Source organism: Marmota flaviventris, chromosome 8, assembly GCF_047511675.1.
Source record: "Marmota flaviventris isolate mMarFla1 chromosome 8, mMarFla1.hap1, whole genome shotgun sequence".
Lineage (NCBI taxonomy): Eukaryota > Metazoa > Chordata > Mammalia > Rodentia > Sciuridae > Marmota > Marmota flaviventris.
This window is the reverse complement of record NC_092505.1, coordinates 95,375,149-95,390,820: the sequence shown is the minus strand read 5'-3', so window position 1 is coordinate 95,390,820 and position 15,672 is coordinate 95,375,149. Positions and strand designations below refer to the sequence as shown.

General features: G+C 39.4%; 1 protein-coding gene across 2 annotated transcripts in view; it reads right to left on the bottom strand.

Annotated features, from left to right (window-relative positions):
• Tnik (TRAF2 and NCK interacting kinase) overlaps positions 1-15,672 on the bottom strand; it is a 382,522-nt gene that overhangs the window by 140,603 nt on the left and 226,247 nt on the right. For both annotated transcript variants that reach the window (XM_027942207.2, XM_027942206.2), the window contains exon 4: positions 1,226-1,351. In XM_027942207.2, coding sequence (XP_027798008.1) covers positions 1,226-1,351 — 126 coding nt within the window. The remainder of the gene's footprint in view (positions 1-1,225; positions 1,352-15,672) is intronic.

The window sequence follows — 15,672 nt, the reverse complement described above, 5'->3', positions numbered from 1 at the left end:
ACTTCCAAAGGTGGAGTATTCAATACCAAATGACATGAAAATCTTGGTCTTCTCAGCCGCATTGCAAATGCCATAGGTAACTTCTATCCAAGTCTGAGCCCTTAAAGAATTATCCATGAAATAGTCACCACTGGAGCCTCAGGGTTTAGCACAGGCTTTTAGTAGGCACATGATAATTCAGTAAATTTTGTGTGTTAGGTTCATAACAAGACCTCTGGAAGATGAGCAAGACAGTAGGTGTGTAAAAGGGTGTTTCAGAGTCACTAACCCAACAGCATCATGTGAGATGAACTGAAATTTAAGAGACAGGGAAGTAGATTAAGTAGAAGGCTGCGGCACAGTCTGGGCTTCCATCAAAAGTCCCCTACTAGAAGAGTGATTATAAAACTGGAAAAGGGAAGGTCAAACCATGATAGCTTTTCAAGTCTTCTGAAGGGCAAATGAATAACATTTCCTATGACAGAAACGAGGAAGGTGAGAAGACGACGATGTGGACCAGGCACAGCAGCAACAAGAAGTGGTGGTTCTGGTACCAAACCTGCTGAATTCTTATTGGTGGGTCTGTCAATCAGAGCTCTCTTATAGACACTCAAAGATCCAGGACTAGGGTACTTTGCTAAGCGGACTGGGGATGCAGGAGAGGAAACATTTGCAGAATCCCTATAGTGGGGTCAGACACTACTATACTAGGTATTTTACTTATCAAATTGTAATTTATATTTCAGAATTATCCACATTTTAGTCATAGAGAGGACAAAGAATTTTATAGTTAGATCCAACCTCCCCCACTGCTAGCTACACAGACTTGAAACAGTTTATCCTCCCCATAAACTATAGTTTTATCATTTATCATGTAAGAAATTAGAATACTATTTAACTCAATGAATTGAAATAAATTATATAATTCATAAACAGTAAATAGCATGGTACCTAAAATATAATTAAATGCAATAAAGAACTATTGATAAGTGGTGGGTAAAAAAAAAACGGAATTAACAACCATCTTTGGGAATGGTCTCTATTAAGGGAAAGAGGATTTAAAGATATTGAAAAGATGAAGTGGTGTTCATGAAAATGGGAGAAAACCTCAAAAACACAATATTTTGGAAACCACGAGACTAACGGTTTCATATTTGAAGGTACTTAATCAAGCCTAGTAATGAGAATGGAGAAATGGGCCCATTTAGCACTGAATGTTCTTCACATAATAAAAGAAACTACTTACCCAAAGTTGGTCATCCATGCCTGGAGGATTCTTTTTGATAAAAGCACCATAGTATGTAGCAATATTCCGGTGATGAGAATATTTCTTCAACATGTTAATTTCTTGCTTGATTTCTTCCTCTTCATCCTAGAACAGTAAAGAATCTGTCATGAAAATCCATGGTCTATAGTGGAATTCCAGCCTTCAAACCATGGATATCAACTAAACTATGGTAAGTTCCTTCTTACGTCTTTTCTTTCATGGCGATAAAAGAGCATAATTATTTTATCTGACTAAAATGAAAAAGTTTACAAAACCACACAACGGTGGCCCAAAGGGGTCTTCTTTTAGTCCAGCTAACAGGCATTGCTTGTAATCAGCTGGGGATGAAAAAGAAACCTGACTTCTTCACCCGGAGGAGATGAAGGTGGTCAGGCTGTTAGACAGTCCACACCAGGCCTCTGGAACTAGGCCCAATGAGCTACTATCACTGGTCACATCTGCTACGGGAAAGGTTCAGAAAAGCGAAAGAGAAAAACACAGGCTCTCGGATTTAAATTTGGTTAGGTTCATTTTCTTTGAAGCCTGCCTTTATTGAAGTGCCTGAGTGAAGGTGATGAAAGTCAGAAGGGAAAAGGAGCAAAGTAAGTTCTCAGGATCTGAGGAAGTTCACAAAGCAGGAGTACCCACATCACCTTCAGGAAACTCAACATAAAAAGGAAAGGGGAGATGTGGTGGGGCCCAGGATGTAAAAAGAGACAACTCCCCTACAGAGTTAGTTTCCTGATATTCAAGTTTCATTCATTTTGAGTTTCACCTTGGAATCTACCAAAATTCCTGGTGGAGAGTATGTGTTCCCTCCTAATTTTATTTTACAGATGGGTACACATCAGTTGGACTGAGAAGTAAGTGTTTTAATTTGGAGGTTGTTGTAAAAGACTTCTGCCTCTAGATAATTATTTTAGATGCCGTCGTAAAAGGGGACTATTCCTCCATGTAAGATGTTACAGTACCATGATTGAAAGACCTGCCTGGTATGTCCCCTGTCTGCACTGTCAGTCCCTCCCAGCTGCCTGGCCTCCTTCCAGTGTATCTGGGGCCTTCTGTAGTCTCCCACGTGTAATGTCTTCTTTCCTTCTTCTTTCTCTTCTTTTCTACACACCATTCCTGATTAAGTTGACACCCAGAGATGTCCTCCTGATTCTATCAAGCAATGTCCAGTTCCCTGACTAAATGTTGTCACAGCCCACTACTGTTCTTCATGCTGAGATGCAGCTCCCTGTGCCATAATCGCCCTGTTGCTTACTCTCTTCTCCATAGAAAGGCCTCTTCCACTTCAGATCTCAGTTCCAGAGTTCCTACTGGCCAAGCTGCCTGATCTAATAGTCTTGGTTCTAGCCACAGGAATTACCATGCATCTCCCTTTGCAGTACCTATTAGAAGTGCCACTCCTACAAGTCTGCAGCAACCATGTGCCCAGGAATCCTGCCTGTGTTTGTCTCTCTGTCCCATCTCAAGCACCCAGCAAAGTGCCTGTGAACAAAAGTGAATACAAGAAAGAAGACCTGCAAAGGGTCCAACACTTAGAGCAAGACTAGTGATGTTCAAAGAAACAAACAGGAATAGAAGGAGGACAGTGGCAGAATGCTAACATTTCCTGACCAAACAAAAATAAGCGTTAGTGAAAGAAAATGAAGATTGCAAACCCAGGAGAACTAAAGCATGTTACACACCACAAGACACAACTAAATCGAACACTAGGTGATCTCAAAATAGAACATATGATAGGGATGCTGAGCTAAGGAGGTGCATGTGGCCTCAGAACTGAGGAAGAGAGCTGAAGTCAGAGGAGCTGGGATGGTGGCTGAGGGCATTACTGGCACACTGCTGACCCATGCATCTTCCCTACAGTAGTGGGAAACCGCCCACACTTTCGCTGCAGGCCGACGGGAAGAATGACCTTCACATATCTTCCATTTGTGGAAGGGTCTGGGCAGCACACCACAAAAGCCTTACTACAGTGTGCATCAGCTATTTTAAACTCGAAGTGTGGAGCCAAATAATTGTGCATGAATGTGAGATGCAAGCAGATGTACTTTGGGGAAGCCTAAGTAGAAGGGGAGAAAACCAACTTGAGGGTTTCTGTGGAGAGCACGGCCCCATCGCTGACAGCTGTTTTGATTAAAAAGGCAACTACGTGAGGCACTGAAAGAAAGAGATCACTTTCTAACAGCAGCTGACAGTCTTGGCTTCAGTCATCCTTAGTGAGAAGGCAGGCAGGTTCCACAAGTACTTGCTTCCTGCCTCTTGGGTGCTCTGCAAGATGGTGGGTAATGTGCCCTAAAAAAGCTTACTGTATCATTAAGAAAATTAAGAGCTTATGAAAGAGCCAAAAAAATAGTGTAATTCAGTGTGGAATTAAGTCTACAATAAATAGTGTTGGAGGTCACCATGAAGTCAGTACATTCTCCATCACTTTGCAAAGGTAAACTGCGGCAATTAGGAACATGCAGGAAATATATGCATTGATTTTGGGGTTAGAAAGATGGGGGGTTAGCATACACATGGCTCTGGGTTTGATCACTAACACCGCAAAAAGAAAAAGAAAAAAAGAAAGATGGGAGTGGGAAGGTAGGCACATGTTGTAAGAGCTCAGGAAAGTAACCTACCTTTTTGGAGCCTAAGTTTTCTCATCTATATTGAAATACAGATATTATAAGTCCCAGTTTTTTTGAGATAATTAAATAAGATGAAAGTTATAAAGTGTAATACAAAATAAATATCATTGTTAATATTCTCAACTAAAGTAAATAAACAAATAAAAAGGTAGGAGAGCAGGAATGCTAGTCATTTGAATTTCAAGTTTAAATTGCATTGTTTCCAAACACAATTATGGAACATTGGGTCATGGTCATGTAGCTCCAAGAGTCAATTTTGATCTTGACCTTCTATGGCCCAGTAAGTGAGCATGCAATTTATCAGGGCTTCAGGGACCCTATTTATCCAGATTTCTAGTCCGAGGCACTGATGGCAGTTAGTGATTCAGTGAAATAGGGAGGATCTTACTAGAGATGACAAGAATTCATTTAACCATGACACAAATGGTCCAGCCAGTCACAATATGGCCCATTGAGGGAAATGAGTTAGAATGTTTCCAAGAGAACAACTGAGGCTAGAATTAGACTAAACAGTCTTAGAAGAAGAGTCATCTGCTATTGTGTAAGTATTCCTACAACTTAATTATTAGGCACAGGGACAAGATCACTGAGAAGCTACCTCATAACAAAAAATAGTGGAACCAAGTTGTCTGAAATTTAAAAAGAAGAGTAATTTTAATAAGCCAAGTCCAGTACTTTAGGAAGATCTATTACTTCAACCAAAAGACTTCAAAGTCAATTCTGATTTATTGTGTTAACTTTAGGCACGACATTTAAACTCTAATGTCAAGTTATTTTCAGCTGTAAATGGGAATAAGAAACCTGTTGAAGTCCCTCTGAGGCTTAGAAATGATGCAGTTCTTACTGAATTATAGCTTTAGAATCAACATAAAGGAGCTTTGAGGTTTCTTTTTTATTTGTTTGCCCTTAAGATCATGGGAATTTGTTTATTTTTTAGTATTAGTGGTAGATGGAGGGGAAAAAATGGCTGATATTTGACTGTCCCCAACAAAGGTGGCAGCTATTACTTTTCTTAAAATGGGGTTTGGCCACATGACTTGCTTTGACCAGCAGGACATTAACAAATGTCCTGCAGCAGAGACACGGGAGGCACTTGTGCTTTGGGGATGACCCTCTAGTGCTTACAAAAAATCCTTCCAGCATGTAGGAATTGCCCTCCAGAGGATGAGAAACTATGGAAAGAGATGGAAATTTTCAAATGCAAACAAACTGGTGATTCTAGGCCAGACTTTCAAGCTGGTGACAACCTCTGATGGCAATATGATGCTCAGACTATGTCCATAAAGTATAGCCAAAGCCAACTGGACATAATGTTCATTGTATATGTTGTATATGCACTATCTCATTTAATACTCAATATAGCTCCATGGTGTCAGTGTTTCCTTTTTAAAACATTTTGTATTTGTTCTGATTTGTTCTAGATGACAGTAGAATGCTTTTTGACACATTATATATAAATGCAGTATGAATTCTCATTCATTCGGTGGTACATGATGTAGAGTTACAAAATCATATGTGCACATAGGGTAATGATGTCTTTTTCATTCTACTATCATTCGTACCCCCATTCCTCCTCCCCTTCCTTTTCTCCCCTCTATCTAGCTGCAATCTCTTTATTCTCTCCCCACCCCTTAGTATGAATAAGCATTCACATAACAGAAAACATTCTGCCTTTGGTTCTTTGGGATTAGCTTATTTCACTTAACATAATATTCTCCAGTTCCATCCATTTACTGGCAAATGCCATAATTTCATCCTTCTTTAAGGCTGAGTAATATTCTTTAGTGTATATACACCACAGTTTCTTTATTCATTCATCTGTTGAAGGGCACCTAGGTTGGTTCCATAGTTTAGCTATTGTGAATTGAGGTGCTATAATCATCGATGCTGCATCACCGAAGTATGCTGTTTTTAAGTCCTTTGGGTATAAAGCTAGGAGTGGAATAACTGATGGTTCCATTGTAAGTTTTCGTAGGAATCCCCATACTGGTTTCCATAGTGGTTGCACCAATTTGCAGTCCAATCAGCAATGTATGAGTGTACCTTTTTCCCCACATCCTCACCAACATTTATTGTTGTTTGTGTTCTTGATAATTGCCATTTGATGTCAGTGTTTTCAATGATCTGATTTTACAAATGAGGAAAATGAGTCTCAGTTACTTCCCTAAATTCACTGTCAGACTCCAAAGCCAGTAACTCTATACAGAAAACTCCTATATAGAAGGGCAATTACCCACGATGTCTAAAACCAAAGAGCTCATATGAAGAGTTTAGGAGAGACTTAAATCAGGGGTGAATAGAACCCTGACATTTGTGCTCCAGTTAAAAGAGCCTGTTAGCATACAACAGAACTTGTTTATGCTTAATTTCAAGGAATAAAAGATGGAGTTTTAAGTTTCATATCTATTATATAGGGAAACACATTCTAAGTACCCACAATATGCCAGAATTTAAAAATGGAATTAATCAGACATTTAATATTACTATGTCCTATAACAAAATGTTTGCCCAACATTTAACTCTTGATCCATGGAACAAGAATAAACCTGTTATTCCAAGGGACTGATCATCATTAAGTCCAGACTCGTAAATGCTTTACCCTATCAGTGTGCAAACTTGGGACACTGGCTATAACTTTCTCTTTCATAGTAGCTGTTGCTGTTAGGTAGGTGTTTGTGTTAACATATCTATCATTCTAACCTTCAGCATTGACTGAATGTGACAAAAATGTGTAGATAATTTATTGTTCAAGGATCATAGAGGACCAGGATTTAAGGAGATCATCTCTATCACTCAGAAAGTGGTCTTAAGTTTTTTTGTAATAATCTGTAGTAGTGAAATTCTTGATAGAAATTTTATTCAGGATGACAATCTATGGCAGACAAAAGCTAATTTTAAATCAATAAACATTCACTTTTATAGCTTTAATTGTATAATATTTGCTTACACAGTGACAAGAGACTGCTTTAGTGACTATAAAATTAGAATTTATAAAAGAAATTTAAAGTCATGTATTAGCTTCAATGTCAACTAATTTTTGGTTTTGTTTCAGTTTGAAGGCAAAGAGAAAAATCTCCATTTCCTGAGATAAGTAGTTGCAAATGGTAAAAGCTGTTTTTAGAGTTTACCTTGAAATTTCAGTAGGAACTTCATACTAAATGACATTCTGCATGTGAATGGGGTGACCTAGCATCCAAATTAAGAGGCAGGCATTTTCTAATGTAGTCAAAGTTAAACAAACAAAAAACAAAGTTAACAAACGATTTGAGGTCTGCTTTTTAAATCACAGTTTAATGTTAAAATACATATGAAAATTAAGCACCCGTGAATCACCAAAAATTCAAGGTAGGGTTATGTACCTGCAATCTATATTTTTACAAAGCTGAGAAACAAGCCCGGAGTGGCTCAATAAGTTGCCTAATTCTGCACCTCTTCAGTGCAGCATTGACAACTGAGGACTTTGCCATGAAATTCTGCAGGCAGCAATGGATTTGTTGTATGTATTCATCCTAAGCTTAATGAATTCATTAAACAAATATTTATTAAATGCCAACTCTATCCTAGGCATAATGCTCAGCGCTAATAACATAGTAATATAACCATGAGCATAACAGATTCAAGCTTTGCCAAAATGAAACTTTCTGGAGTCTAGTGGGAGACAAAGATGTACAACAAAGAATGATATAGATGTATGCAAAATTACTACCATGAGACATATGTAGTAGCTGATCTCATTGGACCCAAGAATTGCGAGTCTGAGTTGAGTTCTGAATTCCATGTGGAAGTCATCCACTGAAGGATAGGAAAGAGAAAACATGATATCTAAAATTGGGGAAGGAATCATTTTGCTCGGAGAAAACAGCACGTGTCAAGGCCCTGTAGCTGCAGGGGGATTGCATACAACTTTATAAGATGGGTCATTGTGCCAGGGGAAGAAGAGGCCCAGTAACTAACAACAATGTGCCTTGCACACCATGTCTGACATATCTAATGCTTTGTAACTATATTTACTTTTTACACTAACTTTATCAAAGAAGTGATTTTATTCACATTTCTAGATGTGGAATAGAGAAAGTTAAGCAATATGCCCAGGGTAAGAGAACCATGAAGTGTCAAAACTAGAGCTCTGGAAGAGACTGATCATTGGGCCAACATTCACTCTCTTACTTAGAGGAATGCATAATGAAGTAGGATGTGTATCTTTTTCATACCAAAGCCTCTACTGAAGCATAAAAGAAAACCATGAATTAAATAAATAAAAAGATCTAAACTCAAGTGACCCAGAAGTAAACCAATTGTAACCCCAGGATGATGTCATTCATTTGGCTAAAGTCCACCAATAACGAGATAGCTTATATCCTCAAAGATCCTGAACCTACAATTCAGGTAACAGGCCACTGGGATTGGAATGAATTGTGTTTTCTAACAGCAAAAATAATGTAATTGATCATGTCTCCCTCTGTGACTTTGGTTATCAGGAAAAATAACTACCAAGTTATCTGAACACCCAAGGATTCCAAGCACACCAACTTCTTGAGCCAATTTCCTCATCTGCATGCTTCTGAACCTCACGAGGAACTGAGAGCTTTAAATAAAATCTTGACCAAATGTTTGGAGATATATGAACAAAAGTCACCAATAAGTACAAACACTATGATGCAAAAATATTTTCTGTGGTCTGCAATTTGGATTTTATTTTCATCTGGCTTTCAACTCTTTATATTTCATGTACATAATCATTTTGTGTAGACCTACTATGGGCCAGGTTCTACATTAGCAAGCTCTGCAGGGGAGACCATGGTGGAACAAGCACAGCTTCTGTTCCTGGCTTTAGAGCTCATGGAAATCAGTAGGCTTTACACGATGGAGGACTTCTCATAAGGTCCAGACCAAAGAAGAGCTCAAGTCATCAGGAAGAAAGCCAAAATATTGACAAGGAAGTCAAGCCACAAAAACCAAACAAACCAACCCCACAAAACAATAAATTTCAATAAGAGAAAGCCCAGAAAAGAAAAGGGACAGACCCAGGAGGTGGAGAAGTGCAGACAGCACAAAGGAGGGAATGGCCTCCAGAGAAGACCCCCAGAGTGGGTCACGGCGGAGGAACTCCTTTCCTGTAGTTCTGCATCTGAGCACCCAAGGATTCCAAGCACCCCAACTTCTTGAGCCAATTCCCTCATCTGCATGCTTCTGAACCTCACAAGGGACTGAGAGCTTTAAATAAAATTTTAACCAAATGTTTGGAGATATATGAACAAAAGGCACCAATGAGTACAAACCACTATGATGCAAAAATCTTTTTTTAAAACAAGTTCTCATCTTTATTAGTTGGGAGGTATGGATAGTAGCTCCCAGGGCCATGTGTTTGTTTTTAAGCAATCTCCCTAACATGTTAGCATACACACAGAACAAGCCCAATATCCAGGCCATACACCAGCACACACGAATGTGCAAAGACCCAGACACACACAAGCCACCAAAGGGGTATAAACTGCATGCAAGGTAAGGACAGATGCTGAAGTGTGCACAGAGTGGGCAGCTCAGTCTGCTCATTTTTAGAACTCTAGAAGCTTTCCAAGTTGTACATGGAGTACAGCATACATAGCTGAAGCACCGGAAATAGCCCCAAAGGTGCAGAGTATTACGGAGACAAAAAGACATTTTATCTTTGTTCTGTGAAAAGTTCTTATTTCTGTGCTTTATCCGAATGTTCCGCCTGCTAGACATGTCTACCTGAACAGCCCCAAAGGAGAAGTTCTGAGGTGGTCTCTACAAACGAGGAGTTCAGGAGAGGATTCCCAAGCTGTGTTGAACCCACCTGAGGGGCAGGCTCCCACCTGTGGAGAGCCCCCCTCCCCACCACTAACCAAGGTCTGCCCATGCTGTAAACCTCACCTAGGGGTCACTGTTATAGTGTAGATGTGAGATGTCCCCCAAAAGCTCATGTATGAGATAATGCAAGAAGGTTTAGGGGTGAAATATCTGGGTTATGAAAGCCTTAACCCAATCAGTGCATTAATCCCCTGACAGGGATTAACTGAGTGGTAACTGAAGGCAGGTAGGGTGTGGCGGGAGGAGGTGAGTCCCTTGGTGGGTGCCTTTGGGATTTATATTTTGTTCTTGTTGAGCAGAACTCGCTCTCTGCTTCCTGGTGCCATGTTCCCTGTGGCTTTCTTCTCCCATTCTTTGGTCATGATGTTCTGCCTCATCCTCAGCCCTGAGGACCAGAGTTGGCCATCTATGGACGAAGACCTCTGAAACTGTGAGCCCCCAAATAAACATTTCCTCCTTCATGTCGGGTCTTTTGGTCCCAGCGGTGAAAAAGCTGACTAAAACAGTTGCTTTCTCAGAGAACATTTTCTGACCACCCAGCTAAGTTAGTTTTCTCTTAAAATTCTTCCTTGATCCTCTGTACACTCCTTGAAAGCAAACCAGAACTCTGATGAAGTTACTGTCTCACTGTCAAATGCTTTTCACACATATTGAACAGAAGATTCCAGAAAATGGTGCCCATTTCTGTCTTGTTCATTTCTATCACCTTGGAGTTCAGCATTTTCATTCACTCATTTTCAATGAGTGAAATGATGAAATCCTCTGATTCTGGTCTTCAGCTTTCCAGAGAGAATCTAGCCCTACTGTCTTTCCTGGATCCTTCCCGAGTACTTATATTTTATAGAGACATACTATTCAGGGTAAGACTAACAGCCCTGTGACTGAAATGGAGAGACAGACCAAGTCTATTTACACATATTAACAATTAACTCACACGGGTATGGCACGAAACATAGTTCTAAAGACCGGCTGCCACCATATATGTAGCTGCAGAGTTGCAATGGATACTCTAGAATCTCCTTCATTCCTAAGACCTGTCCCACTCAGTCAGTCTCTGTATCTCACCAAGACTCATCATTAAAACCTTGTATTAAGGACGTATTACTATATGTCAGACACTAGATAGCATGTCCCACTTTAGTCTCAGAACAAGCTTACCATATTTGTATACTCATCTAACACAAGAAAACTGAGAGAGGCTCAGAAAGGTAAAGAAATCTATGCAAAGTCATAATCAGTAAGGGGAAGAGTGGGATGTGAACCAGCTCTGCCAGAATCTGAAGGTCACGCTCTGGAGACTCCTCCCATCTCTTATCCTATGAGACCGCTGTGGTAAGTGTGGATACACCCTGCCAGACTGCACTTGAACTGTGCCTCTGCCATTTCCTCATGATGGGGCTTCGGTGAGTTGCTTTCAATTCCTCCTTTGTAAAATGGATATAATAACAATATTCCCTTGAGGGAAGTTGTTGGAAAGATCATATGAGTTAATACACACTGAACACTAAGAGCAATAGCACTTGGCATATAATAAGCACTCAATTGATGTTAGCCATTTTTATTTTGGCCATGGAAACTGTTGTTAGCATTAATAGTATCATTATGTGTTGTGCTACTATTCACTCCACGGAACTCCTTCCCATGGGAGGGATGAAACAAAAGTACTTGAAGCACTGTGTCCCCTTGACTCTACCAAATGACCCAGGAAGGGAAGATTTTTTTTTTGTTGTTGTTGTTTTTGTCCAATTTTAGCAAACATCCACTAAGCCTTTTAACATAAGCAAAGGACCCTACGGAGGACAGGCTACTGGGAGAAGTCCACATCCTTACTCTTCAATAAGAGATGGAGACGACTGCTCATGGGCTTCACCTACAACAATTCAGTAAGACAAAAGCCTGAACTCACAAACAGGGCTTAAGACAGATCCTTCTAGCAGGCAAAACGCAACCATGTGACTCTGCTGCTGTTCAACCTCTGGCCCTGCACTGGCTGCCGCAGTGGTTTGGGGAAAAGGGCCAGTACTAAGGCCTCCTAACCCCAGTAAAGCAATCAAACAAACCAACCTGTATGTCTCTTTTATTTATTGGGTTTCCCCAAGACTATTTGATCAAAGTGGTGTATGGGAAAAAAAAATTGAAAACCTTGTAAACTCCTTGTTACAGTATTCAATTCTTTCATGACCTGGTCATGATTTGTCTGGATTTTTCTTGTATCAATTTCTTGTTGGCAGTTTTCAACATCAAAACTAAGCGGTGTACGGCTTTCAGAACATGTTTCTTTAGCCTCCATGCCTTGGCACATCCTGTGTCCTTGGCCAGAAATTTATTTCCTTGGTTACTCTCCAGGGCTGGCAGTAATGACTACCCTATCAAACCTGATAAGTAACCTTCTTTATGAGTTTTGTAACTTTATTGCAAAAGGTATAACTTTCCTTTAAAACATTTATAGTCAAGTTGTGTTATCATGAGCTCCTCTGCAGGCAAAGGATCATTTGTTCATCTTTAAATTTTCCTTGTCTATCATTAGGTAGGTGTTTAGTAGATATTTGTTGAATAAACCAATCAAAAAGGAATCACACTAAATGAAACACTAAATACCACTCTATATTAATTGAAGGCCTATAGCAATGTGGCTGAGAGGATGAAGTTAAAATTCTCAGGCTGAAATATTCACCATACCCCAGAAGAGCCATGTAACATGGAGCAAGATACTTAATATGTCCTGTTTCCACATCTCTAAAATGGGACTAATAACGGAACCCATTGTGTAGGTTGTTGAGGGGATTAAATGAATTCATGTACACGAAGTATTTCAAGAAGTTCTACTGTATAATAACCACTCCATCAATGTTAGCTATCATAATTATTATTTTTGTCTAGATATAAAAAAGAGGACAAGAGAGAATTTACTTAAGGACCAAATCTGATTTCTGCACACCCACACACCTGCCCACTCATTCCTGCAACAGTTCTCTGAGGGATGAGTTCTCCCTAACTCTTAGTCCCTGTGTAGATTCCAGAACCAGGCAGCTAACCCAAATCTGGCTAAAAAGAATCACAGACGGGTTCAGGGATGGGGACATGACCCAAGTGAGGCCACGGATACTCAGATTTGACACTTGTGCTGGGACTAATGACAATGAGGTCATGAGAACATGAGCCTGGAGCTGGGGGTGGGAAGAAAGCAGAGCCCAGAGATGGACAAAGACAAAATTTCCCATCATATCATGTGACTTCCTGGATCCTGCTGAATTTTTGTGAGCATGTGTTTGTTTGTTTTAATGTATACAAGCCAGTAAATTCCATTTCAGCTTCATCAGGTTGAGAAAAGTTTTGCACCCCCCCCCCCGCCCCCGCACACTCCAAAGTGTTCTGAGTAATGTAATCATAACCAGTAAACGTAAAGGTAAAAGCTTACAATGTCAAGTAATTATTTCACTAAGTCTTATGTGTACTTTAGGTTTTCTTTGTAAAGGGACTAGCTGATTCAGGGATTTTTTTATTCAAATGAAAATGGGGATTAGTTAAAAGATTATTAAAGAACCACAGGCTCTTCACACTTGGTGTCCAGAAAAGAGTTAATACAAAATCCAGGAAAAGGATCTCTAACTCTGGGATGTGTGGGCCTTCTTGAGGAGCTTATAGAAAAGACAGATTCAGAGGCTGCACCCTCTGCAGCAGGCTTAGGTATCTGAGTGTTTCCTGACCAGCACCCCTGAGGTTGGAAGTCTGATTCCTCTTAGCTGTTGTAGATAAATCTAGAGAACACAAATCCAGCAGGGAAGGAAGCTCCATAAAGCAATGAAATGAAGAGATTTTCATAATGATTTGGGGGAACTAAAAGAACTTCTAAACCAAGTCCAAGAGTAAGCAGTAATTCTGAAGCAAATGCCAACCAATTTGGAAGGGCCTCAGCTCTCAGGCTGGAAGGATAAAGGCACTGTATCCAATTCTCTCTGTGGCTGGTTTCTATAAAAAAAGGAAGTGACATTGAATAGAAACAATAATTTAAAAATTAATTTCAAGCTATGACTTCATAAATTTCATTAAAATAAACTATAGTAGTGTGTAGTAGGTCACAGCATACAATCAACAAAGATGATCTTTGAGAATTCATCTCAGTTTTTAACAGAGCAGCTATAATGAGCACAATTATGATAATTGGTAAGAAGCTTTTGCAGCATTCCATCGTACACAAAAGACAACGTGGAAAAATGGAGTTGCTTGTTTTACAAAGGCCCCACATGAATTTCACAAAGGAAATCTTATGTTGACTGTGATACGTAAGGGGATGATACAAAAGTCACCTGATGCCCATCAGACACCATGGACATAAGAGAACCATTTCCTGGTGTGTATCCATATTTGCCTTTGTTCAAAATCAGTGGTTAAATAATAGTCAATAATGTCATTATCCCAGAAACTTCCCTGGCTTTCTGAACAGGGGTTTTCCAACAGAGTTGAACCCAAATACTATAAAGCATCCATTGTACATAATGGGTTGACACTCCCAGGCATGTAAAATGGTGTTAGTATTGTACCAGCCTTGGGAAAACTGAGAAAGTAACTCTCAAATAATTTTCTGTAGAATTTCGCTGTGTAAGGAAACACAGTTTAGAAGGGCTGACCTTCCTTAATCTGAACATACACACTCTAGGATAAACTATTGGGTGACTTTTTTTTTTAGCTCTAAGCAAGTGGTTCTCTGAACAATTTAAATCCTCACCAATAGAACCAGAAACTGGAAGAGTAATATTCAATGCTCTCAAGTCAAACTTTGTACATCAACAACATTGTGCACTGAGATGAATGATGTCAGTGAAACGCGAATGTAGTTCTGCAGAGCCACACAACAGAACTTAATCTACAGCATGAATGTCTTGGACTCCATCCACAGCCATTAGTTGTTAAACTGCCAAGCACATCTCATTATGTGGAGATCTGATTCAATCCAAGGAAAACACAGTAGTATGACTTCAGCAAAATTGCAAAACAAAGTCTGATATGTTCTGTGGTTGGGTTTTTGTTAAAGATTTACAAACTGATAATGGGTTTCAAGGCAAAGGCTTATAGTATCTGAATTTGATTTTGGTGTCAGACTCTGCTAAGTGAACTATCCCAAATGTCCACTCCCCCTTCATTTCTGACCTACAGAACTTATATTTTTAATAGGACACATTGGTAGACTAAAAAGACTACATTTCCCAAGCTCCTTTGCAACTAAATATAGTTAATGGAAACAGAAGCAAAGATGTTGTATCCAAGTAGAAAAGATTTCACTGGAATGGGCTCTTTCTGCATCCTTGAGTTCACCCGCCTTTTTTTGTTTTTGCAGTCACAGAGTATGATCAATGGAAATCCAACAACCATCTTGAACCACAGAGTGACATTAAAAAGGGGAGCTTTGTGCTAGAATGACAGGGCAGAAAAATAAGCACTTCCTCTGCTCCACCACACTGCTGCCACACATCCCTGGACTGTCAACTTTCAGATCCCTTCGACATGAGAGAGTAAGACTCTTCTACATCCTTAACCCCCTGTCTCAAGTGGGACAGCATAACCCTAATTAATATAACCCACATGCAATTTCTTTTCTAGTCAAGGCAAAGTGAATTCAAAACCTAATTGAGATTAAATATTTGAACTGATTTGTAACCTCTGCAACTGGAATAATGTACTTAAGATAAGCAAAAAGAAGTAGAAATTCAACCAAGTGGTAATATACATAGGAACAAAACTTTTTACTTTTATTAATTATTTTTTTTAATTTTCATTAATTATATCTAACTTCTTAAATATAATTTAAAGAGGAATTCATATCAGTTAATAGCTAAGGAAAGAAAACCCAATGTGTGGTTTAATGAGAATTGGTGAAATTGGTATTGTGGTATGTAATCGCCATCTAACATATACTTATCAAAGGTAACAGACTGGGTCTGGAAAGCTTTGGTTTAAAGT